The 25,535-nt window shown below is 43.8% G+C and overlaps 1 protein-coding gene across 6 annotated transcripts in view; it reads left to right on the top strand.

The window, feature by feature from the left end:
* Positions 1 to 25,535, top strand: part of TMEM201 (transmembrane protein 201) — a 203,969-nt gene that overhangs the window by 170,515 nt on the left and 7,919 nt on the right. For 2 of the 6 annotated variants that reach the window (XM_085899037.1, XM_085899042.1), the window contains 2 exons: positions 4,180 to 4,245; positions 5,874 to 6,230. In XM_085899037.1, the coding sequence (XP_085755163.1) occupies positions 4,180 to 4,245; positions 5,874 to 6,230 (423 nt within the window). Of the gene's footprint in view, positions 1 to 4,179; positions 4,246 to 5,873; positions 6,231 to 7,507; positions 7,602 to 8,999; positions 16,325 to 25,535 lie in introns of those variants that run through there. The other 4 variants (XM_085899040.1, XM_085899038.1, XM_085899039.1 and 1 more) reach the window with 4 other exon arrangements.

Raw genomic sequence — 25,535 nt, 5'->3', positions numbered from 1 at the left:
TGCTCCTTTCTGGCCATAACTCGGTCAGCTGCCCTGGCTTTGCCTGGTTTTGCGGTAAAAGGAAGATCAGTGAGCAGAGGAGGATGAGGGGCAGGGGGCGGTTCAGGAGGTTTATTTAATTATTTCAACAGGACAGTACCATGAAAACCACCACCCAAAAGGACCAGTGTATGAGGGTTATGTGAGTTTGATAAAGATTTCGTCACTTGCTGAAGGGGTGTTTTCACTCAAACTAAATAAAATAAAAACATACGGCTTACTCTTTGTCAGCACACCTATTGGAAACTTAACCTGGCTATGGTTGGCCAAAAGTTCCAGCTCTTCTCTTTACTTATGTGCTCTCTACCTCTATCAGTACATTTCTCTATTTCTTCCTGTTTGCTGGTGAAGGTGTTTGTGTTTTACTGCCCTGACTGTCAGCTGGAGCTTACCGGGCGTAGTGGCATGCGCCTGTAATCCGGCTACCGGAGGCTTGGGTTGGAGGATCGCTTGAGGACGGGGGCTCTGCGCTGGACCGCGCTATGAGCGGGTGTAGGGCAGCCCGGAATCATGGCGAAACCCAATCCTTATCCCTGTGTCGTAAGAGGCGACCAGGGTTGCGTCAGGAAGGGCATCCGGCGTAAAACCTATGCCAAATCAGTATGCGGATTATAACGGATGATCTGCTGTGGCGACCCCTAACGGGAGCAGCCGAAAGACGAACAACAACAACAACAACAACAACAACAACTGTTAGAGCTGGAGCTTCTCACCTGTACAGCTGCCTGGCTCATTGCATTCGACAAAGACTGAGAATACGAGGAAAAAGGAAAATGTTTCTTCAAATAATTGATGATAAGAGGGTTTATGAACCAAATAAGCCAATAACCCAAACCCGAACACAATTCCATGAACGACTGGAAGAAATACCTGGGGAAAGGATCAAACCAAAATATATCGACACATTAACAGGTCTTATTTATGTTTGCTTTTCATTTAATGTTGCTCTTGGTGGAGGTTCTTAATGAGATCCTGCTTTTCTCAAAAGAATGGTGTCGTTTATAACCCCACTCACTGATGCATTTTATGCACAGAGACATCACCGACACGACGCAACTTGACCTCCTTGAGTTCATTCTTGTGTCTTGGATGGATGCCCCACATCATTAGAAAAGCTAAGACTGTGTCCAGGTTACAGGGTATGCACGAAATGCCACCTTCCAATACTGCTTTGCCTCCACCAGAGATGCTTGCGGTGCGTCATGGAATACGCATCACCAGTATGGAATGGCGCTCTCTACTCGGCCCTTCGATCTCTGACCCGAAGTCAACAGGTTGCAAAAAAAATGCAAATGGCTGTTTCCAAAGGATCACCTCCAGCCTCCATCATTGTGGCGTAACATTGCTGGTCTTCCCAACATGCATCAGGGAGCTCGCAGAACATATTTTGTCGTTGTGGTATGTCACGCTCTGCTTTCCAGTGGCGGTTGTGAACCACTGAGGTCATGTCTCATTTCCACATCTTCGTACATGTCTACTATCTGGCAACGCAAGTCCTGAACTGCAAGCCATGGCAGATAATTTGTCCGGTACTGCACTAATTTGTGGAACTCACTACCAGATGCAATTGTTTGAGTTGAACATCTTGAAAATCTCATGAAATCTTTCATCATCGTGAAACCGTCAACTATCTGAAGAATATAAATAAATAAACAAACAAAAGAATGGTTCATTTTCATTTTGGCTATTTACTAATTTGTTTACAGTACATCAGTTCCCCCAATGTTAAGGCTTCCTCTTTATTTATTTATTTATTTATTTATTTATTTATTTATTTTGATTGTTAAATGAGGTACTCTGGGGTACCATAGTAAAAATGTACTCATTGAAACATCCAGCTCAATCCTTGTTATTTCCGATGAATTTCAACGTGCCGATGGCGGTCGTTCAAGAGTGTGCATAAACTCATGAAGCATTGTAACATTTAATGAACATCGAGGTGTTTTTGGCTTGTGTTGTGTTTGCAGGAATTTTTTCTTTGCGTTTTGTATCCAGCTGGTCAATTTGGTTATCGTACAGAAGCTGCTGCGCAGACAGCAACCGTACTCTTAAATAGCGAGCAGTATAATTTAGTGTCATGGAACTTCCGATAAAACAACACCACTTGCTACCCACTGTCCGGTCAGGAATTTGTAATTTGTTCGGGATGCCGGTGATAACTTTGCCCACTCTATATCCTGGACAAAAGCACAAAGGGCATAGTGAGATGTTCAATGTCCAACTGACACTAGCAGACGGGACGCCCAGTTTTAACGTCCATCCGAAGGGACTGCCCACACATCGATTCCTCGCCTTGCCTGTGAAACACCGCGATGACCGTTCTGGCTGGATCCACATTGAAACCCAAAATGAAACACATCAGAGGCTTGCGTGCATATCTCTAGGCTATCCTGCCATCACTCTTGCATTGTCGCAGGTGATGAATTGTGGATTTGCGATGTATATTCCAACAAAACTGAAATTGATGAAGTTGTCTCACGTCTGTTAATGTTGTGTCAACACTGAACAAACTTACCAAGTGCGTGAAAACCTGCTCCAAGAACGATGTATGGGAATTCCTGCTTCGGCACGACCGTGCCGAATGCCAGGTGCATCTTCGGACATTGGGTGCCATCTCGAAGACCCGGCACCCCCTGTCCTCTTTCCTGATGAGTTTGCTTAAAGGATTTAAAATTTGTGATTTGGGTTTTGTTTCCCGTTCTGGCGGCACAGCCAGTTTTTCCGTCGCTCAAGATGGCATTTTCCATTGAAAATGTGTTTCCTCGGCCTTTTGCTCGAAGTTTCTGCGTCTTGTCCTTGGTATAATGACACGATTCCAGTTTGAGAGTCTATTCATGACGCTTGCTCGTGCTTTGTGGAATATTCAGAATAACAGATAAAAAGAAAAAGATTTATCAGAACCCCTCTCTCATTGGTTGTTGGTAGCAGGCCAAAGGCCTTGCATCATTGTCCATGAATTCTGTCCCGAATATGCGACAACACGAGCGCTGATTAGCTCAGACACTCTTGTTACCGTGTGTGCGGCACGAGGCAGGCACTGTGTGAAGGGTTCCTCGGTTCAAAGGCCTGATTGTAGAGTTTGTATCGCATTGAAATAAAACGTGGTTTACGCCTCAGCCAAGCACCGCCGTTTGTGCTATTTGGCCGCGTCTCGTCCGTCACGATGGTGCCGAAAAAAACCGTACTTGTATTATATCTGCTGTAAAACTTTAGTTGGGCAAAAAGCAGCACGTTACCAACTTGATGTGGTACTTTAACAGTTATACATGCCGTGAGAGTGAAAAAGTTGTGCAATTGGCTCTTCAAAATGAGCTTATCCCAAAAACATATCAGGGATTTATTTTCATTGCTGAATGACTGCCATGTTCCAGATTAATTACAGACATCTCGATGATAAGGAAAAGACTTTTCAGTATCTCAGGCTCATAAAGGCGCCTGTTCTTAAAACTCGGCGGATAACAACGTTGTGCCGCAGACAAAATGTACGACATTATAACACACTGGCTCCTCAGGAAGTGCTTAGATTATTTATTAGGTCTGCATGTAGATTATTTGGGTACTTGTGACTGTTGGAAAAAAAAAAACTTGGAGATGCAGAAACTGAGCTGGTATTCAAGGTATGCATATTGGTAAAGAAGGTTACGCTGAGCTAATTGTTTCGCTAAACCCAAAGAAGGTTACGCTAAGCTGTCGATTGTTGAGCAGAGAGAGTGTGTGTTTGTGTGAGAGTGAGTGATGAGTGTGATGAAATTTATGGCCACACATCAAACCCTCTGACGAGATCGGTGGAATGTTTTAAATAGTGAAATTACATTGCTGGCTGACTGTCTCGACTCTAGAGTCTAGACACAGCGGAGGTTGTGGACCCACTGCTGGTGTCGTGGACCCACTGTTTGGAGAGGTGCTGGGCTGAAAGGGTTGAAAGCTCCATGAAGAATGGAGCCCGGCTGAAGATCCTTGCAGTCATGAAATTGGACACTCGCAACTTACAAAAGCTTACAACTCTTTTACCTGTTACGATCGTTGATTAAATGATTATTAATTGTTGTTGCGAGGAACGGTTTTGTGCAGATAAAGTGTGTGTGCGTGTGTGTGCGTGCATTTCGATGTAAACCTTTTCACTGCATGCTCTCACTCTAGAGTCTTCTCTCTTTGGAGCGCGCTGGCCCTCTTCGTCTTCCCTTTTTGGAGTCAACACTGCAGCAGGTAGGTGAATGCACCTCGGATGTGCACTTTAAAGCGATTGGGAGGAGAGGGTAACGGAAAGCTTTAAAGGAGCTTAAAATGTAATTTTAAAGCAAATATAAGTTTGTTTGTTTTTAAATTCCCATTGTATAATGCTTTATATAAGCAGTGTGTCACACATAGGCTAAGAGCATTCGGAGACATCGGTGTAGTTTTACATGAATTTAATGAGCGGTCGTAAAATACAAACAATGTGAGATTTGAACCTGCTATCGCAGCACCATGAGCTGTGCTCCAAAGGGAGCATCAAATAGGTCAACCACCCATCCATTGGGACCACACTCTGTGCAGAGCGTTGGTGCTGCCTAAGCAGTCTCCTTGGCTATTGGGCACAATCCTGGACGGGTCGCCACTCCGACACAGGATACCAGCAAGCTGGCACTCATTTCGCCGACCTCGGAAGAACGACCGGCAGAGTCAACCCCACCTGGTATTGATTCAACAGCCGAGTGGGATTTGAACTCAGGATTCTGAGATCCCAAGCCCAGCACTCTAACCATTAAGCCAACACCAGACATCCTTTGTTCCGATTCCATTGTAGCGCAGGTGGTGGTCGAACGGGGGCGACCAAATTTTCCAATTGGGATGAAGGCTTTTATCAGTTGGTAAAAGCTATTAATATATCCTTTTATATTTCCTGATAAAATAACAGACAACATCCTTTTCATCAAATATATTATGGCAAAACTATTGGGGCTGCCAGGATAGCCTCGAGGTATGGAACCTCGACTCTTGGCTGTTGAGCCTTGGATTTGAACAGAGGGATTTGAACTCGGGATCCTTGGATCCCAAGCCCACCACCCTAACCATCAAGCAAACACCAGGCATAAATAGGCCAACCAAATTCACTTTATTTCTATTTCCTGAAATGATTCCATTGTTTTTATATAATAAACATTTCTTGTTCACCTCATATGCCAGAATCTTCAGCACAGAAAAGTGTTTCAATTGGAGTAACAGAGGGTTGTCACAGGGCCAGTTTTGACCAATTGGAGCGATGAGAAAGCCAGATGTAGCGATTTGTGTTTGGGAAGTTTAGAAGGTGTGGACGAGTGAAAGGTTTGAAAGTGATCTGGGGATTGTGGAGAGGGGGTACCGATCTCGATATCAAGCTCAAAGTCCTGGCAACTACCTGAATCAACTTGTCCTGCATCATGTTTCCATGAAGATCTCTGCTGGGTTGACAGTTTTGGCATTGCCTGCTGTTTATCGTTAAATATCTGAAATTTCAAAGGCACCAAGATTTTAAAATGCTTTTTTTTTGGATGATAAATTTGATGTTTATTCTTCTATTTTTCATACATTTTGACCCATCTTCTCATTTGTAACCTTGAATGCTTTCCAATGATAATGTGACCCATGTGAAGAACCAGGCCCTTAGATTACCCTTTCTCGGAATGTAGCGAAACGTTAATCAGAGTGGGAATAAAGGGGAATGCAATTAATTGTGAGATTTATATTTGAGGTGCAGCACCAATGGTTGTTGATTTTATAAATGGGAGGTCATTAACCTTGATGTTTTAGTATTAGCATCTCAGGTTAGAAATATATGGAGAAACATTTGGTTGAAAATGTCATCTTTTTGACAGTGTCTGCACTGCTGCCTTCCTCAGAGGGCTTTGGGTCATGGGCAAGCCGCCCGGTCTCGCCTGCACCATCGGTGCTTTCCTTCACCACCGACGTGCTTCATCGCCGCCCGCTTATCAGCCCCGCGCGCCTTGTACTGCGCCCAAGTGAGCCAAGCCCTGAGGCGGGTGGCTGGGCGCCTACACAGAGCTGCAACGGGGCTGGGAGCCAGGCCAGGGTGAGCAGCAAGGTCGAGAGGGGGAGCCAGGCTGGAACGGGGACCCGAGGCGCCAGAGACCTTGATGGGTGGTCAACTTCACCCTGGAGCTATGGACGCAATGACGAGAGCGATGATGAGGTCCGACGCAGCCCAACACCTGGTTTGTCAAACAGCACTTTTCAGCACCACTCACACACTTGTCAACAACAACAACAACAACAACAACAACAACACCATATAGCTTCATATTCTGCATCATGACACACATGTTTCACAAACTTGTGAACGAAAACCTTTTCCATAATTTAAATAGTTTGATAAACCTGTTTAGCAAAGCGTTCAAGTCGTCTGCTCCTTGGTTCGATTCCCAGCAGAATTAGTTTCCACTAAGCGATCCTACGTACTGTTCCAGCAGGGGCTGTGAATAGGGGAGCACATTTCCCTTGAACATGAAGTTGCCTGTCCTATCAGATTTCACCTGTTTGTGGACAGAAAATATGCTGCAACATATTTTGTGCTCGGCCTTTCACCAGAACCAAGGCAAAATCCTGATTGTTTGTAATGTTTATATGTTCCTTTGGCGATTTTTGCCTTGTTAGGTCCTATGCCAGGTCTATAAATGCTGCAATGACCCATTTGGCGACATAAAGCGGATCTTCTAAGACGAGATCGGATTGATTTGACTTGTGGAAAGCAATACCGATCGATTGAGGCCTCCTGGATTGTCCAAAACCCTAAATGGGTGTGAGATTGATGAGCACGTTGAGGACAGCTTTTTGAGCTATCCTATATGGGGAGTTGGTAAGAACAAATACATCGTTTTAATAATTGATGCAAATAATATTGTTGTGACTCACTGGTGCTGACCTTGAAGATTCGAGATGTGGGTTTTCAGGTCACGATTAAGGCAGAGTACAGGCCGAGCAGTGAGCCACACCTCAACAAATGGCGGCTTTTCATCCCACTGCATCGCACCTGGCCGTTTTACTTGCCTTTCTGAAGTGAGCATGAGCGCGAGTGAATGACGGATTGCAAAGCGAGTTGCACGCCCATGGGCTCTACCGTGTGGTTGTGCGAGAATGACAGGCGTTTAATGAGATTTCGTGAAAATGCATTTTTGAGTAACAGGAAAAGCTGTCTTTCCACCTCACGCCCAACAATGGACACTCCATCGTGAGCATCAGGGGTTAATATCGGCCTCGGGGTATTTGCCACCATAATCGGTTTCTTGTGAACAGGCAACCACAAACACTGGCTTGGGCACAAACCATGGTTTTTTTGGGGGTTTTTTCCAAAGGCCTGCACCATCAAACTTGGGCATCCTGTGTGCGTACCGGCAAGTGTTTCCTTCAGCTTCGGCCTACCATCAGCAGATCCCCCTGATTTGTTTGAGTTTGCCAACGACCCGCATTGATTTACGATGACTATCCATTGCAGGGTCTCGGCCTCAGAGAATAATTTCCTCATTGGAAACATCGTGTTGCCGATGGTTGTGCAGCAATGATTGGCGCCAGGGGGTCAAGTGTGCGAGGTGTGGCTTCGTTCTGGTTTTGTTTTGTTTCTTGTTTTGCCCCCTTTGTTTTTATTTATTTATTTATTTGTTTTTTTAGGGAGGTGTGTTGTTTTTCAGTTTTGATCATGCATGGGATTTCTCACTTGTCATCCAATTGGCTTGGGTTAAGGGATTCTTTGAAAATGTCATTCAGTTTTATGAACCACATAATCTGTAAGTGATACGTTTGTTTTGAAACATAAAATCTTCAGGGATTTAGAATTAACCACAGTTCATTTGACATTCTGCATACACTCGGCTTTCATTCAGCATTGCCGTCGTCTTAACATTTTCCGAAAAAAGTTACTCTGCACCCCGCGCGGATTTTATTTTGCCATGGAAGAAATTCATAATGACTACAGTATAATCTTTATTCTCTTTAGGTCCTGTAACAGGAGGCCCGTGAGGGGCATAGGTCATGGCAACAAGGGCATGCTTGTGCAAGATTAAAACTCCGGAATAACTCCTCGCTATGGCACCGATGTATCACAAGCTCGGCAACCATCACGACCATGGAAGATGATTTCAAAACGCTCACGTGTTTGAACAACCTGGCCTTTTGTGTGAAGGCCTAAGTTGATGCAGGACGGTGCATGCACCTTTACCAGAGATGGGACCGGGGGGAGGGAGGGGAGGGGGGGATGGACGGGTAGGATGAATTATCTGTGAATTTGACTCCAGTTTGAGGCGAGTGATGGGCCGATTCGGCACTCCAGGACGTAGAGCCCACTGCCCGGGTGGCGCAACATGCTCGAGAGGCCCGTTTCATTAGAGGACGGACCCAGCTGAGAGTGCTTTGCTGAGGCATCTGGAGAATGGGCACACACGGTGTCACTGTCCGCTCTTCCGCCCTCACAGTCTAATCCCTTTAATCCAGGCCGGGCCCCTTCCCACCGCGCCCGCAGGCCAGGCCCGAGTCACACGATGGGGGTCAAAGCATCTTTGGCGTGTCGGCTATTTCTCTCATGACTTTGCTTCCCAACTCAACCAACCGCAGTACAAAGGATGATTGTTTATTTAACGACTTGTTTATTTATTTTGTCTCATTTAAAGTTCCTTGTGTTATTTTTTTTCCCTTCTCTCTTTAATCTAGACTCAACCAAAATCTTTTTGTTGTGGCACAAGCAACACAGGTTGTAGTTTGTGCGGTTAATTTATCGCCAATTGTCTTGAGATTGCAGATTGGACGATAGATACGAGTTGTAAAGCCAATTTTTCCCTCATTTTTTTTTTCTTTCTTTTAAACGATCTCATCATTCATCATGCGGTTATCGTTGTCCCAATTTAAGATATGGTGACTCCTTGTGCTTTGTTCTAAAAACCCACGTGCTTCCATAGAATCCTTCGGCTCACTATCTGCCATTCTTTCGTGCACAGCATCCTGCAGAACCAAGTCTGTAAAACTTGTCCCAGTCCGTGCAAGCACAGACACCGGCGCTTGGAACGGTCCCTCGACAATATGGCGATTCCTGAGATCCGTGCCATGTCCGACTGATACTTTCAGCCATTACGAAATGACCATAACCACCATTCGTCCTGTTAATCGTCTTCCTTCACTACAGTACGGCATTGCAATACAAGGCCTTGCGGTCGCCATCCACCGAGTAGGGTGATCAAAGGCACAACGTCGAGGCTCTTCATTTGGGCAGAAAATGTCATCATTTGGTTGTTTTTCTTTCCTCATAAGCACATGTTTATTGTTTGTTTTGAAGTTTTTGAAATCCATCCGTTCGATTATGGATTTCGGTCCGGTCATTCTTCTTCACGCTTGCTTCAGTTAAAATACTTTTTTTTTAAGTAATATTTAAGTAAAAGTAACTTTTAAGTAAAAAAGATTTATGTAATTTTAAGTAATCTTTTAGTAATTCAAGTAATCTTAATCTTTTTAAGTAAGTAATCTTAATTTTTTTTTTCAAAATACTTGCTTCAGTAATCCATCAACGTGACATGTAGGTTTGCAGGAGGATTTCTACTTTCACTTGAATTGATGACATCACATGCCTTACTTGCATCTAAATTTGTATGACGCATCAATACGTCACACTGGCATGGACATTTACTTCCTTTAGCGTCTGTCCACCTGTCTCTCGATTCGTTTCCTTTTTGGCGGCTCACTCGATAGCATCGAGTCGATGTCTCACGGTGGTTATATATCGGTACAGGCTAAAATGAGGAGATATATTTTGTTCTGCGTGTGGCCGCCTGACAGAATCAAAGGCTTTCAGTTGTGTCCTGCTGTTCGAAATGGATCATAGGCTCTCCCTAATGTCCACAAGGAAATGCAAAATGGGAGGACAACTGACTCGATGATGGTGCACATTTGTGCTTGCGAAGCACTTGGATTTAACCCGGGCTGTATTTCTTAATCTCCTTGTTCATTTTCACATGCAGGTTGTGCACGGTCCTGATTTCTTTCAAATTTCGAAAGAATCAAAACGTCACCCAAGGACATCCAGACAGTGTTCCAGCTCGGCTGTTCCCGTGCCGTGTTGCCGTGCTCGTGCAGACGGGGTGACATTGGATTTGCAATTGTGCAGCACTTTAAAGTTTCAGAAGTTTGCCGCCATCCGTGCTGCAAAAGGCGCTTCAGCCAAGCAGTGTATGTTTTGTCATCTTGAAAGCAACGTTTGGTGGCGACGGTGCCAAAGACACAAAGGGCAATAAATAAGCCTACCAAAGGAGAGGTTCCTTCATGTGTAGCAGCTTGGCTTTGTGCCGAGGACCGTTGACAAAAGTGTCGTGTAGTACATCACATCACTTTGTCTTGGATAATTTTTGTCACAAAACCTTTGTGTCAAACGAAAGTGTACTGCGGTGAATAATGATATCCCTAACGGTGAGCAGTGTGCTGGGACCACTATTTGGTGTTTGGCCACCATGAAGCAAGGCTTGGGAAATTGTTGCAGCACTTTTCCACGTGTCGTGTTTTTCATGGGATGTGTTGCCATCGGTTGATACTCATGTCATCCAATGACGACACATCCTGTTCGAATGTGACCCATGGAAAAGTGTTGCCGTTAACCTCCCATGCATTGCTTCATGGTGACCAAACACCAACTGGGGGTCCAAGCGCAAGTTGATGACTTGCTGCTGATTCATAGTGTTGCGGGATGTCCCTGTGAACCTGATCTTGAACACCTTTTGCAGTTGCGCTCTCCAATGTGGTTCCTGCGCAAAGACGCAGCAATATGTCTCGACTCCTCTCCTTGAGAGGGTTTTCGAAGTGAACTCGAAGCTGTTCCCTTTTCTCACAAAGTGGCCTTACGACCAAAGCAACTCCAGCTTCTGCCTTAGGCTTTTTCCTGTTTTCTCAAGACTTCCATGAACTCAGCCACCACCCCCTGATGTCCAGGCCTGGAGTTTTTTTCTTTCTCTCAACTCAAGGTAAATAATCCCTGTTGTTCAGGATGGCAGGGACATGGGACCCCCCTCACCGCTACGTCACAGTTGTGCTCAGCCTTGGTGGCTCCAAGGGGTAAAGTTTACAGAGAGCAGTCCTTGTCCGATGAGTTTATTAAAGACTCGAGGTTTATTCTCCATTTGTGCAGTATTGGGGTGAAGGTGTGCAGGCCGTTGTATATAAAATACCAAGCTATGTCATAAGAAAAGCCTTCAAAATCATTATTTATTTTTTTACTATCTCTATAATCATGGAGGGAAAGTGTGATTAAACGTATTTATGTTGAACGTTTCATCTAATCCTCTGAGAGGATTTGACCAAGGAAGCTGAAACTTTCAGGGATCCATGACAGCACCCTGAAGTTGTGCCTGTGCAAGTTTTGTTTGATTTCATCAAGGTTTGAAGAAAAAAAAAACGTTCTATTCGCCAATCTCGGCATTTTCTTCCTTTGGGAGAGGGGGGGGGGTGCAATTGGAATTATCCAAGCATTATAACTGCGATGTATTACATATGCAAATAAGCAGTATGCATAGTTTTGCTTCCGATGCATAAACCTGGGTTATTTTTATTTTTGGGAGTGATCAAGGCAGCGGTCTGTTGCCTATACACCGCCGAAATAAAGGGATGTGTCAGAACGTTTTGCACGCTTGGAACAAGATCGCCCAGAGGACAGGTGCTCTGCTAGTACTGTAATAGTAATATTACGAGTTCCCTTACAAGGAACTTTGATGCAAGAGGAGGCTATGAGGCCCATCAAAGCCTGCACGATTATTATCTTGTGATTGTTAGCCTGTGCTCTGTCCTCTTTAAATGCTGAGCATCAAGCAAGGAAGCAGCACGTACCATTTTGAAAATTTTTGGTATGACTCGGCCAGGAACGAACTGCTGACCTCCCAGACCCAGAATGTACACTCGAGTCATTATGCCACCAAGGATGGTGAGCATTATCCCCATGAAAGAGTAACTGACTGGAATTGAACAAACCAACAAACTGCATATGTTTGGATGCTCACCTTTCGTTTGGCACCCAGGTTCATCTGAAACATGCTTATCCAAAAAGTAATAGTTACTGGATATCTGTGGCTATCTCCCGGTTATGCAACTCAGCTCTTTTAATCAAGTAATCCAATTCCCTGTCAGCACAATTTTCACATACATGCAAATGCAAATTTGATTTCAGCAACCAGAAAAAAAACATTTTTGGCAACAATTTGACATACAAGGTTCAAAAAAGTCGTTTTATGGACGAACCACTCGGTCGGGATGACGGAACATGAACCACTCGGTCGGGATGACGGAGTACGAACCACTCGCCTGGGATAACGGGGTACGAACCACTCGGTCGGGATGACGGAGTACGAACCACTCAGTCGGGATGACGGAGTATGAACCACTTGGTCGGGATGACGGAGTATGAACCACTTGGTCGGGATGGCGGAGTACGAACCACTCGCCCGGGATGACGGGGCACGAACCACTCGCCCGGGATGATGGGGCATGAACCACTCGCCCGGGATGACTGGGCACGAACCACTCGCCCGTTATGAAGGGGCACGAACCGCTCGCCTGGATGACGGGGCACGAATCACTCGCCCATGATGACGGGGCACGAAACACTCGCTCAGGATGACGGGGCATGGTCCACTCGCCCGGGATGACTGGGAACGGGCCGCTCGCCCTGGATGACGGGGCACGAACCACTCACCCGGGATGACGGGGCACGAACCACTCCCCTGGGATGACAGGGCACGAAGCACTCGGCTGGGATGACGGGGCACGAACCACACGCCCGGGATGACGGGGCACAAACCACTCGCCCGGGATGACGGGCACGAACCACTCGCCCGGGATGACGGGACACGAACCACTCACCTGGGATGACGGGGCACGAACCACTCGCCCGGGATGACTGGGCACGAACCACTCGCCCGTTATGACGGGGCACGAACTGCTCGCCTGGATGACAAGGCACGAACCACTCGCCGGGATGACGGGGCACGAACCACTCGCTCGGGATAACGGGGCACGAACCACTCACCCGGGATGATGTAGTGCAGCAAAAGCGTCTAGTGAGTGAACAATTCGCTCTGAATGATTGAGTGCAGTCCCACTTTCGACTGTTAGGTCCTCGGCAAGTGTCTTCAGCACTCAAGCAAGCACTCCAATTAAATGTTTGATAAGTAACGGCTGGCCAGGCTGTGCCAGCATAACATATGGGATCCCTTTAACTTTAAAGCTGGTCTTCACAGCGCCCGCATCAGTGAAAGACATGAAATAAATTTGTTCAAATAATGACTTTACCCACAAAAGAGGTCAGGTCAGGTGTGGGAGCATGCGGTGGAGCAGCGCGTTGCTGCGTCCACTTTCCGCTGGTACTCCAGTGGCCTCCGTCTGGCCATCCCCCAGGCAGATGCCTGACCCATCTCCGTCTCCTTGAGATGCTGATCAACCTGCTGAAACCAGGAGGAACGTGGTCGGCCCATTGACCTCCTCCACTCACGAGGCTCCCTCGCTGAAAGAATCTGTTGAGCAGGATCAGGAAAACGAGCCACATGTCCATGCAGCCGCAGCTGATGCTCACGGACGATGCAGGCAACAAATCTCATTTCAGTCTCTCTCTCAGCAACCACTCGTTGGACGCAAAGTCCAACCAGCGATAGCCAAGGATTCTCCAAAGAGACCTGGTACCAAAGGAATTAAGTCTCCGTCTCAGATCCCTGGTCAGCGTCCAAGTCTCACATCCATGGAGCAAGACTGGAAGCACCAAGCACCTGAAGACTCAGACTTTCGTCCTCCCACACAGGTACCGACAGCACCACACCCCATGATCCAGTGAGTCCGTGATTCCCCAGGCCCGACCCAGACATCTGTTGACCTCTGGCTCACAGCCCACGGAGGCATGATTATCACTGCCAAGGTAAGTAAATCTCTCCGTGACCTCAACATCCTCACCACAAACAGGTACAGACAGGACAGCGGCATCCAAGATGTCATTGAAAGGCTGGATCTTAGTTTTGACCCAGGAAACCCCTAATCCCAGCGGCTCCGACTCCGCATTCAGCACCTCAAGGGCTCTCAAAAGGATATCCAGTCTCCGCAAAGATGACTGCATCATCTGCGAAATCATTGTCAGAGATTTTGACATTCCTAAATAATGCACCACAAATTGATCTCTCCAACATCCTCCCCAGAATCCAGTCAATCCATCGGAGCATCCAGACCAATAGTAGGTGTAACCACCCACCATTATCTCGCCGCAATCCGGTCTCCGAACCTCAGAGAGTGCTGCAATACTGATGTCCAAATGCTTGAGCTCAGATGATAACAGAGACAGGTGATCATCCTATCCTAGGGATGGGACATTCCAGGCAACCACCCGAAGGGACCGGCTCAGGTTAACCCAAGGAGACCACTGTCTGGTGGATGACACCTCAGCACCACCCCGATATACTCTCCCGCAATCTGACCCAGGAATGTTACCCCGTGGTTTTCCTCCTATCATCAAATATTGGGGGTCCTGAAGGCTTTGCCCCAATCCTGTCATCCGGTGAACTGTCCTGCGAAGGGAAGCTGCACAGGATTTACTCCCACGGAGTGGTTTTCAGATTATTTTTTTTCTGCTTCTGGAATGTTTTGTGGAATGAAGGGTTTTACGGTGGCCGGAGTGCAAATCCTGCCACCAACCTCCTAATAAGAAGTATCCCAACTATAGGAAGATGTCCCCAGACATAGTCGGGCACTAGATATGGATGGCTGTTGGGTCTCAAGGAGCTCCTCCACCCTTTCAACAGATTTTGTTCTTCATCCTGCTGAGTGTCCATATTATATCATACACCCTCCTCACCAAGAAACTTGGTGGGGGAGACGGTTTAGTCACCGACAATCCGACCATGGAACAGGTTTGTACAGGTTTACGTGATACCTGTAGCAAGTCACAGATCTAGTCTGACCTGGCATGACCTGACAATAAGAGTTGCTGTTTAAAGTTGCACAAAAGAGTTGCTGTTTAATGTAGAACAATCCCAGAGGCATCACAAAGTCGAATGGTCCGTGAAATAAACATTGCAGATAATCCGCCATGGTGCCTGCTCGTCTGTGCACGCGTCACGTGGTACATCGGTTCGTGGTTCGCGCAAACATTTTCACTTTATTTTAATACATCCATTTTTCACCAGATTTGCTTTGTTTCCTTGTGCAGCACGTCACGAAACCTTCGAAAATATAGAGACCAATTTGGCAGACACGATGGATAAGCAGTCTCTCTGGGGGACAGGGCACAATGTCAAGCAATGAATGCATTAAATAATTTCACTCAATGAAGCTGGTTAATTTTGCCACGTTCCTAAATATTTTGTTCACTCAATTTAATTCTCCAAACAGTAGCAAACGATAAGTTTAATGCTTTGGAAATTTCACCTTTTCTTGTGTATGAATGGAGGAGGAGGGAACATATAGCCTTGCTTGCTTAAAGTAAATAGGTATATCGACTTGGTTATAAGACTCGTTATTTCTTTAAATTATCAGATTTCACAACAGATTTCGACACTTGTTTCGTCCGGACGATATCCGATCCTCAAAGCCGAAATATTATTTTGATATAATTTCATTGGTCCCTGAGGGTAGATCGTGGAAAATTTCATCATATAATGCATGAAATTGCTCCAAGCTCCTAATATGAAATCTATAGTACTTACAAAAGCGATGTATACAGCGATTCATAGCTCAAATGAACAGGCATTCGATAATACGAGAAGCACCCGCTCCCTACGGGAGCCGTCAAGGGGTCATGTTATTATATTTATGCCTATTTTACTCCAAGGGATCCCAGGATTACACATCCCCAAAAAATGGTTGCGATTGGTTAAGCCGTTTTTGCGGTACCTGAAAACAGACAGAAGATGGACAGACAGTGAATTATAGTAAGAGAAGATGAGTGTCTGGGGGGGGGGGGGGGGAACTTTGTCGTAAAGAAATCGTTGCGGCCTGTTCCATGTCGAGGCATGCTTGAGCAGGCCAAAAAACATGGCGGCTTCAGACCCCAGCTAGGTTACCCAGGAAATGCCTTCAGACCCCAAAGAGCGAGGTGGCATGATGAAGGGTACAATTAAATAAGGCCGTCAATTATCTTCAAAAGGGGTGTTTTAACGAACCCAAACACCCAATTTTCACTCTTCCATTTCCTTGGAGTATCCTTTGTATGCATGCAAAGTTTCAGGCTGATCAGTTTCATGGTTTTGGAGTTATAGAGGACGGACACACACACACACACACACACACACACACACACACACACACACACACACACACACACACACACACACACACACACACACTTATTAAATTTGTACCATTTTTGGGCAAGTTTGAAAAGTGATGATCGTTTGAAAAAGATGAAAGACCTGTTTCTCCCATTGTGAATCAAACATGCCACCTTTGGCATAAGTTGTATTTTCTGTTTAATATTGCTTTTATCATGCATGGTGTGAATTGAAAATGATTGGATCGAGTCATTCTTGGCTTAAGCTTAATTTCTCTTGGTCGATTACACACCGTCATTGAACCCCCTCGTACACCTTGGTTGTTCACGCTATGTGGACCGAATGAACTGTAGCACTCACTTGGTGTTACACTGTTAACTGTGTTCTATAACATATCATGTACTTACTGAGACGTCTTCATTCTCCCTCGTGTCACTGTACAACATGCTTGCACTATTGGAAGTCTTATTACCTTCACCACTGAAGGTGGACGGAGGTTATGTTTTCACCCCTGTTTATCCGTGTGTCTGTCTGTGAGCAGGATATCTCAAAAAGTAATAAACAGACTTGGATGAAACTTGGTGGACAGGTTGGGTGTGTGTCAAGGACTAATTGATTGGATTTTGGTGAAGATGTGGATACAGATCTGGATACGCAATTTTTAAAAATTATTTTGCAACCATTGAGCGATGGCACCAAAAACATTATATAGCATGGTATTTCAAAACATTGTTGACAGATTTGGACGACACTTGGTGGATGAATTGGGTAGGTGATGCGAACAAGCCAATTTGATTTTGGTTAAGGTCTGGATCCAGATCTGGCATATCAGTGCGATACAAAACGTGAACTTTTCAGCCTGGCAGAGGTATGTGCTCTACTGAGTGCCATTCTAGTTTAATCTGCATTGGAAGAGCAAAGTTGAGGATATTTTAGATATATCAACATGCAAAAGGCTGTTGTCAGTACCATTTTAGGAACAGTTCTGGAAGCACACAAGCAATGCATATAATTTCTTGGTTACTGTAGGACCACCTCAATTTCTATACAAGTCCATACATACACCCATAGTTATGCTCATACTTGGACTTTGTGCAGGTCAAGAAATAGTTTGTGAATCGTCCATCAGCCATCATTCCACCATCATTCTTTATCGTCGTTCTTTATCATCAAGCCGTCATTCCACCACATTTTCTGTGTGCTTTGGATACTTGTTTTGCTGGAAGATAATTTGCCACCTGATGATTGGTGTTCGTGAGTGAGTGAGCAGCATGTTGATTCAGGATCTGACTGTATTTGTTAACAGCTACGGTGCCATTATTTTTGTGTTGATCACTGACAAAGTTGGCCGAGACACAGCCCCAAACTTGTACCGATTTTCCACCATGCTTCACTGTAGATATTGTACATTGACAATCTCCTCCGTCAAACAAATTGTCACTAATTGTTGCTGAATATTTCTAACTTTGATGACTAAATGAACAGCATACCTCTCCAGCTTCTCTTGTCCCACTGTTTGTGGTCCGATGCTCATTTTGAGTGTGCTTACGATTACGTCTTCTCAGCCGCAGTTTTCTTGTAATCGCACTTCTGTTGAGTCAGCTTTGTGCTCGTGTGTATCTTGCTGTTCTCGAGGTAACATTCACACGCATATTTACTGTAAAGCATTTGACAAGATAGTCTTTCATCGTCTGTCAAGTGAAGGACACACTCTGAGATACCTATCGGAATTTTTGTTCGTTTTTTGTTAACGATCTACCTCGACCATTTCTATTATTAACTGTCAGTTTCAAGGACTTTGCTCAGTTTTATACACATCTCTGGCTGAAACCACAAAGATTTCTCATGGAGCATCCTTCACCAGCCATGATGGTTTGATTTCTACCATCTGGTGCAGTCCATTTCATATGACAAAAGGGAGGCATTCCTTTCGTAACAGACTTTTTCACCATTTCCTCAGATATTTCCAACGGTTTACGAAGGATGATACAATCCAAATCAGCCATGGAGAGTGTCGGGAAAAGATGAATGCACAACTTGAGGAACTTGTTGAAAAAAAACTAAACTTTTGGTCACCCTGAGTGGACGCAACAGTGCCACAACTTAGATAGTCATTAAAGAGGAACTTGTAGCTGCTTCACAATGTTTGGGGATTAATAGATTTGACACTTCTGAATCAAAGTTTGTTTAAACCATCAAAGAGTAGTTTGTAGTTGAGAGAATCCATGTTCAATGGCCATCATAAATTGTCGAGCTTAATAAAATTGAGATATCCATTGTAATAATTGGCAACAACCTCCATTGTCAATAAGAAGGGAAATATCACAAGTGAATAAAAAATATTTATGCGAAATAAAAAAGCAATGTCGGGATGACAAACTACAGTCTAAAAAAGGTTTTAAACAAGATAGGGATGATGTTGGTTTAGACTTTAGAGATTAGCTAATAGTTTTGCCGTCACATAACAATCCCTACATCACTGCCTCCAGACTTTTGTTTAGCTAAAGGTATTGGAAGCTCCTATATTTCATTGTAGCATAAGTATAAGAAGCTCCTATTTAATTTCTGGGAGTTCTTGCAACTCCAGTTGTCTTTCCAATATATAAATATTTTTTTTATTAAGTTAGACTAACCAGTCACAAATATAGATAATTATTGAATGCTGTTGTTGGAGATGTGCATGTAGTTTGAAAGCAGTTGATGTTTATGGACTGGTATTAACATTGTAGTCAGGTTGCTAATTTGTAGAGTCTCAATATGTGGCTACACGACAAGAGTAATCGAGTACTGTTGTCACGAGTGGTGGGTTTGGAGAAGACTAAAGGAATAATTTATGAAGTGTAAAGGAGGAAGTGATGTAGGGATTGTTATGCGACGACAATACTGTTAGCTACTCTACAAACCAACATCATCGCTGTCGTGTTTAAAACCTTTTTTAGACTAGTTTGTCATCCCTACATTTTTTTTTTTATTTCACAAAAATATTTTTATTTACTTGTTTCTGTAATTTTTTTTTATCATGTGGAATAACATAATGGTATGGTACTTAGAGGATACCCAATCTTGGAGCAAAAATGCCAAGACATCTTGGTCAGCAATGTCAAATACTGCATGTCTTACGATATTGTGATGCGCCGACGTCATGAATCTGTCACCGTGAAACCGTGACGTGAGAAGGTTCTTGATCACGTGGTTCACTTTTACCTTGATACTGTGACTCGCCCTGTGTCCCCTGAAAACTCGTGATCACGTGTGTCCCGTGCGAACCACTGGTACCTCGCTATTATTTTATTTTCATAAATATAACACTGCAAAACAAGGCATGATGTTTCTGCTGATATTATATGATGTCCATATATATATATATATATATATATATATATATATATATATATATATATATATATATATATATATATATATATATATATATATATATATATATAAAAGACACTGAGGGAAATGTATAGCGCCTCCCCCCCCCCCCCCCAATCAGGCTGATTCCTGCCCACCCCTCGAATCCCAGCCTATTCTTTTATAATAAGGAATTGAGTTTTTCGTACGTTTCGTGGAATCCTTTCAAGCTATTAAAATTACAATACCAAAGAATGATGCACGAGGTAAAACGCTGTCGGATAGTGCCAGAATCGTTGCCATTGATGAAGGCAGCTCGGAAATATGATGTCTGAAAAAAATTATTTTGATGATGATGATGATGAACAAGAAGATGAATTCCTGGGTTTGAGCATTCTGTTTTTTGTTTTTTGGGCTTTTTTTTTTTGCTTTTTCCATGGTTTGGAGAACTGAAAAGTGATCCCTGCCTCGACAATCAGCTGAACAAACCAAGTAGGTTCTCATATGCAGAACATGCGACTTTTTAGAGAAGATACTCCAACTTTAGGTTTGCATGTAGCAGATGGGGCGGCCATTTTTTTCCACGCCATCCCTACATAGAGAGTACCAGCGTACTCTCTGATTCTATTTTTGGCTGACGATGTGTGAGATTTTGAAAAATTTGTTGCACAACTTTCTTTCCCTTCTTTTTCTTGTTTTTTTCCCCCTTCTTTTTTTTTTCCCCCTTCTTTTTTTTTTTCCCCCTTCTTATTTTTCGTGTGTGTGTGTGTGTGTGTGTGTGTGTGTGTGTGTCCGTCCGTCCGTCCGTCCATCCGTCCAGGCCATCACTTTTTTTTGCCATTTGAGTTTTTATCAAATTTTAAACAAACCTTTATTATGAGAATAGAGAAAATAATGTAAAATTGGGTCAAAATGTGAAAGGGCAAAGTCTTAGTGACAATAAATAGCCCTTATTAAGGCCCTGTCACACCTTGACGATTTAGCCAACGTATGCCTGACGTATGCAAAATTGGGCTAAAACGCTGGCACACGTCGAATACCTTATGGGTAAGTTTGTATACGTTAAGAGCACGCTGAAAAACACTGCCATACGTCATAGTACGCTGGTTTTCATCGTTGTACTTTGTGGTTGTCCTCAAATTTTAGCATGCTTGAAATTTTACGACGTATGCCGGCATATGACTCACACGTTCCGCTACGCTGGCCATAAGTTGTAGGCACGTTATGCGATCGTTGACACACGTCGACACACGTTACTTGTAAGTTACTCATAAGTCGAAACACGTCGAGGTAATGATTAGCGTACCTGAAACTTATTTCTAACCTATGAGTAACGTGTTGTAGGCACGTTATGCGATCGTTGACACACGTCGAGGCACGTTACTTGTAAGTTACTCATAAGTCGAAACACGTCGAGGTAATGCTTAGCGTACCCAAAACGTATTTCTAACCTATGAGTAGTGTGCTTTGAACATATGTATAACGTAGCTCCAACGCATATTGACGTATGTAGACGTATTTGATTGACGTCTTCCGGATGACCACAGAACTTACTGAACGTGTTTCTAATTTACAGGTACCGTATAATGGCGTATTGGCGTTTAAAAAAAAAAACAATAACTTCCGATATTTCGTCACGTGCCGTTACATCACGTCCGATTGCCTCTTCAGTTTGCTCATGTCTTATTCTTAGTTCCTCCTCTGTGAATATTTTCTGTTTGAGGATATTGTCACGTCGACATCGAAACTTCAAAGCAAATGTCCGAATATATTTTAAAATTCGTGATAGACTAAAAAAAATAATGAAAAAACAACAACAACAACAACTTCAGATATTTTGTCACGTCCCTTCACAGAGCCAAGAAGAAAAAAAGAAAATGTGCCTTGACGGATAAAATAGGTTTCGGGTATGCTAAACATTACCTCGAGGTGTTTCGACTTATGAGTAACTTACATGGAACTTGTGTCGACGCGTGTCAACGATCGCATATCGTGCCTACAACTTATTCCCAGCGTAGCGGAATGTGTGAGCCATACGGCGAGTACGTCGTAAAATTTTCAGCATGCTTGAAATTTCACGACGTACGAGACGTACCACGAAATATGACAGCATACTTCATCGTTTTTCAGCGTGCTCTTAACGTATACAAAACTTACCCATTCCGTATTCGACGTGTGCCAGCGTTTTAGACACATTTTTCATAGGTCGGCATACGCTGGCTAAATCGTCAAGGTGTGACTGTGTGGTTGACACTTCCAATTCTCAGGCGGTTATGATTTAAATCGGCGTGTGGCAGGTTTTTAACAGGCTATGCCACGTGATCGTCGGCGATACGTGCAGCGCGCTATGCCTAAGTTAAACTATCGTTGGGCATAGGTTGTGAACGCCGACAACAGGCTAAGCATTCGTTGGTATAAGTTATCTATAAGACAACGAAACGTTCTGTGCCCGTTACTAATATGTTATGCATACGACCAACACGTTATGAATACGACCAAAACTTAAAAAAAAACATCAAAATTTCAGCATACGCAAACGTTTTACATACATTTTTATATGTTGCCATTGCTGGCTAAATCGTCAAGGTGTGACAGCGCCTTTAGCCCTGCCGCAGCACTTCAAGCAGAAGATGCCTAGTTTTTTATTTTTGTTTTTATTACTTCCGTGTTTATTTATTTACCATTGAGCTTCAGTGTGTCTGTCCAGGCCATAACATTTTTGCCATTGAGCTTTTGTCATCAAAGCTTTAACAACCCTCTATTATGAGAATATGGAGAACACAAATTAATAAAAGGCACAATTTATTTTACTGTCGTTTTCATCAAATTAAGTTCAAGTATTAAAGTGCAAAGCGGCACAGATGTGCTTGGCATTTTTAGATGTTTTCTCGTTTAATTTCTTTTTGACACCAATGATGTCATCACCCATAAGTTTTGGCATTTTATACACAGGAATTCAGACACTGTTTAATAAGAGACCCTTTAACTCATTGCACTCGTGTTTTATTCATTCCTATTCCACTTATAAAAACAACTGGTGGAACTTATTTGTCTCGGTGTGGAATCCCTGAAGCATATTTTAGATTAGATCATTTACTTTCACATTAGCCTGTCATGGTCTGTGTCCATATCGTATTCGAGCCTTTTCGGTAATTGGACCTTCGTTCACATCAAACATCAAACTTGATATTGATCAGGTGTTTCGTACAAACATAATTTTCGAAGAGAGTTTGCAGGTTATTCGAATTTTACAGCAAAGGCGATATGAGCCACGGGATTGTTGTTGTTTTTTTTCTTGATTTATTTAGACTTTGTAAACACATCAGCCTTTTTTGACTTCCTGCATTTCAAAACGAATTGCTTTTGTAAAATTTTGTAAAAAAATGAATGAAGATGCAACTATTTGTTTATATTAAAAAAAACTAAAACTTGCCAAATAACTTAGGGAAGGAATATCCTCCTGCTGAAGTGCACTGCCTTTGGGCATGTTCATGGCTTCCGCAGGCACCAACCTTCTGTCAATGGCTCTCATTTTCAGCTGTTTTTGTATCCGCATTCATCTGTCATCCAATCTCGCAACATCATTCGCTGTCTTCCTGTCTGCCTCCTTCCTTCCAACTACCTTTGATCACCGCTTTCAGCAATCCATGTTTTCTCAAAATACGACCAAATCTTTTTTTCTTTTCTTAATTGCCTCAATCGCACACCTCTCCCATCTTGCACCAACTCATACTTCTTCATTTCTCTTGTGTTCAACCTGTCCAATCATCAACATCCTCCACTACACCCACATTTGATCCTTCACCACAACCACATTTCAATCCTCACCCACACCCACATTTCCAAAGCTTCTAGTATCTTGATATCTTCCTTTCCAGAGGTCAGTGTCTCAGCCCAATATCACACCATATTCCATATGAAGGATTTCATGAACCTCTTTTTAACCTATTTGTTGAAGCTCTTTCTCATCAGCTCTTTCCTTTTGTTAAAAGCTTATTTTGCTATGACTACAAGGAATACACAGAATACCCCAAAATGTCAGTGGAATTTATTTATTTATTTTTGAAATTTATACAAATTTATTGACATTGGAAAGCTTAAATATCTTCTCAATAAGTATTCAACCCCTTTGCTATGACACTCCAAATTGAGCTCAGGTGCACATCCAATTTCCTTTGATCATCCCTGAGATGTCTCTCCAACTTGAGTGGAGTCCATCTGTGGCCAAATCAATTGAATGGACATGATTTAGAAAGACACACACTCTTCTATATAAGGTCCCACAATTGAAAGTGCATGTCTGAGCAGAAACTCCACCATCCCCAAATCCCCAAATCCAGATGTGCAAAGCTGATACAGACATACCCAAGAAGACTCGAAGCTGTAATCACTGCCAAAGATGCTTCTACAAAGTATTGACTCAGGGCGTTGAATGCTTATGGAAATTAGATATTTCTGTATTTAATTTTCCTTATTAATTTGTAAGAATTTCTAAAAACGTGTTTTCACTTCGTCATTGTGGGGTATTTTGTGTCGATTGGTGACAATTTTTTTTTTAATGCAATCCATTTTAAATTCAGGCTGTAACGCAACAAAATGTGACAAAAGTTGATGGATGTGAATACTCTAAGAAGGCACTGAATATATATATATATATATATATATATATATATATATATATATATATATATATATATATATATATACATACATACATATATATATATATATATATATATATATATATATAATATATATATATATATATATATAATATATATATATACACACACACACATACATTGTTACGGCTGTGGAAATTCACAGGACACCATAAAGGATATCCCCAAGATCAGTTATATCACTAAATCCGTGTTCAGTTAGATTTCCCCACCGTTGTTTCATGGAATTATTCGTGTGGACAGGGCTGTGATCTTTGAGTTAGCCGTTATTCTTTGCTATCGTTATTTTGGACCAACCACACCACCAACCACCTTTTTACAAACACCCAACCACACCACCCTCACGACCACCACCCAACGCCAACCACGCCACCATTACAACAACCACACCATCAATCACCTTCTCCACACCCACGCTACAACCCTCTCCGCATCGAAAACCGTCTCTGCCATGGTGAAAGAAGAAGGCGTTCCGATAACGAACGGATTTTTCCTCTTACTTTCCCGCACTTTGGGACGGGGGAGGGGCGAGTGGAGAGAGAATAGAGAAGCGCTACCAGGATGATTGCTTTGAAAAAACCCGGACCCACGAGGAAAACGCCCCCTTCTGGAAGTTTCCCGCAGGAGCTGGAAGGAGGGCGGGCGAGAAGGGAGGGGGAATAAAAGCGAGCGCTGAACGCAGCGAGGTGTGTGTGTGTGTGTGTGTGTGTGTGTGTGTGTGTGTGTGTGTGTGTGTGTGTGTGTGTGTGTGTGTGTGTGTGTGTGTGTGTGTGTGAAGAAGCCAAGGAGCTGTGTGGAGGTCTGGGCTCGTGTCAGAGTTGGGAGCTTGGAACAGTCAGTCGGTGGAGGTCCAGGCGTCGGGAAGGAGACGCGGGCTGAAGGCGCAGCCCTGCTGTGTCGCGCGAACCTGTGCGTTCGTGTGGGGAGAGCCGGAGAGAGCTCGTCTGCCACGGGGAAGGCCCGAGCTCAACCGCGGCTACGCTAGCTGCCGTGGGGACGGGACGTCGCGACTCGCCCCATCAAGGCACCACGAGGGTGCAGGTAACCTGCAACGGTCTTGTGGGGCCCTTTCGGTCACCAAAGCCCCACTTTATAAAGGCCCACGGGCCCAGTCTGACTCCCTTGTCTGTGAGGGGGTCTTTTCTTGTTTTTCTTTTGAATGAATGTTGTGGCGCCGTGTCCCGTAAGTAGAAACTGTTAAGTGTACATTGATGATAAC

This window comes from Eptatretus burgeri, chromosome 10 (genome assembly GCF_056783735.1).
Source record: "Eptatretus burgeri isolate ZD-2024b chromosome 10, Ebu_testis_v1, whole genome shotgun sequence".
NCBI classification, from domain to species: Eukaryota; Metazoa; Chordata; class Myxini; order Myxiniformes; family Myxinidae; genus Eptatretus; species Eptatretus burgeri.
This window is presented reverse-complemented; position numbering and strand designations above follow the sequence as displayed.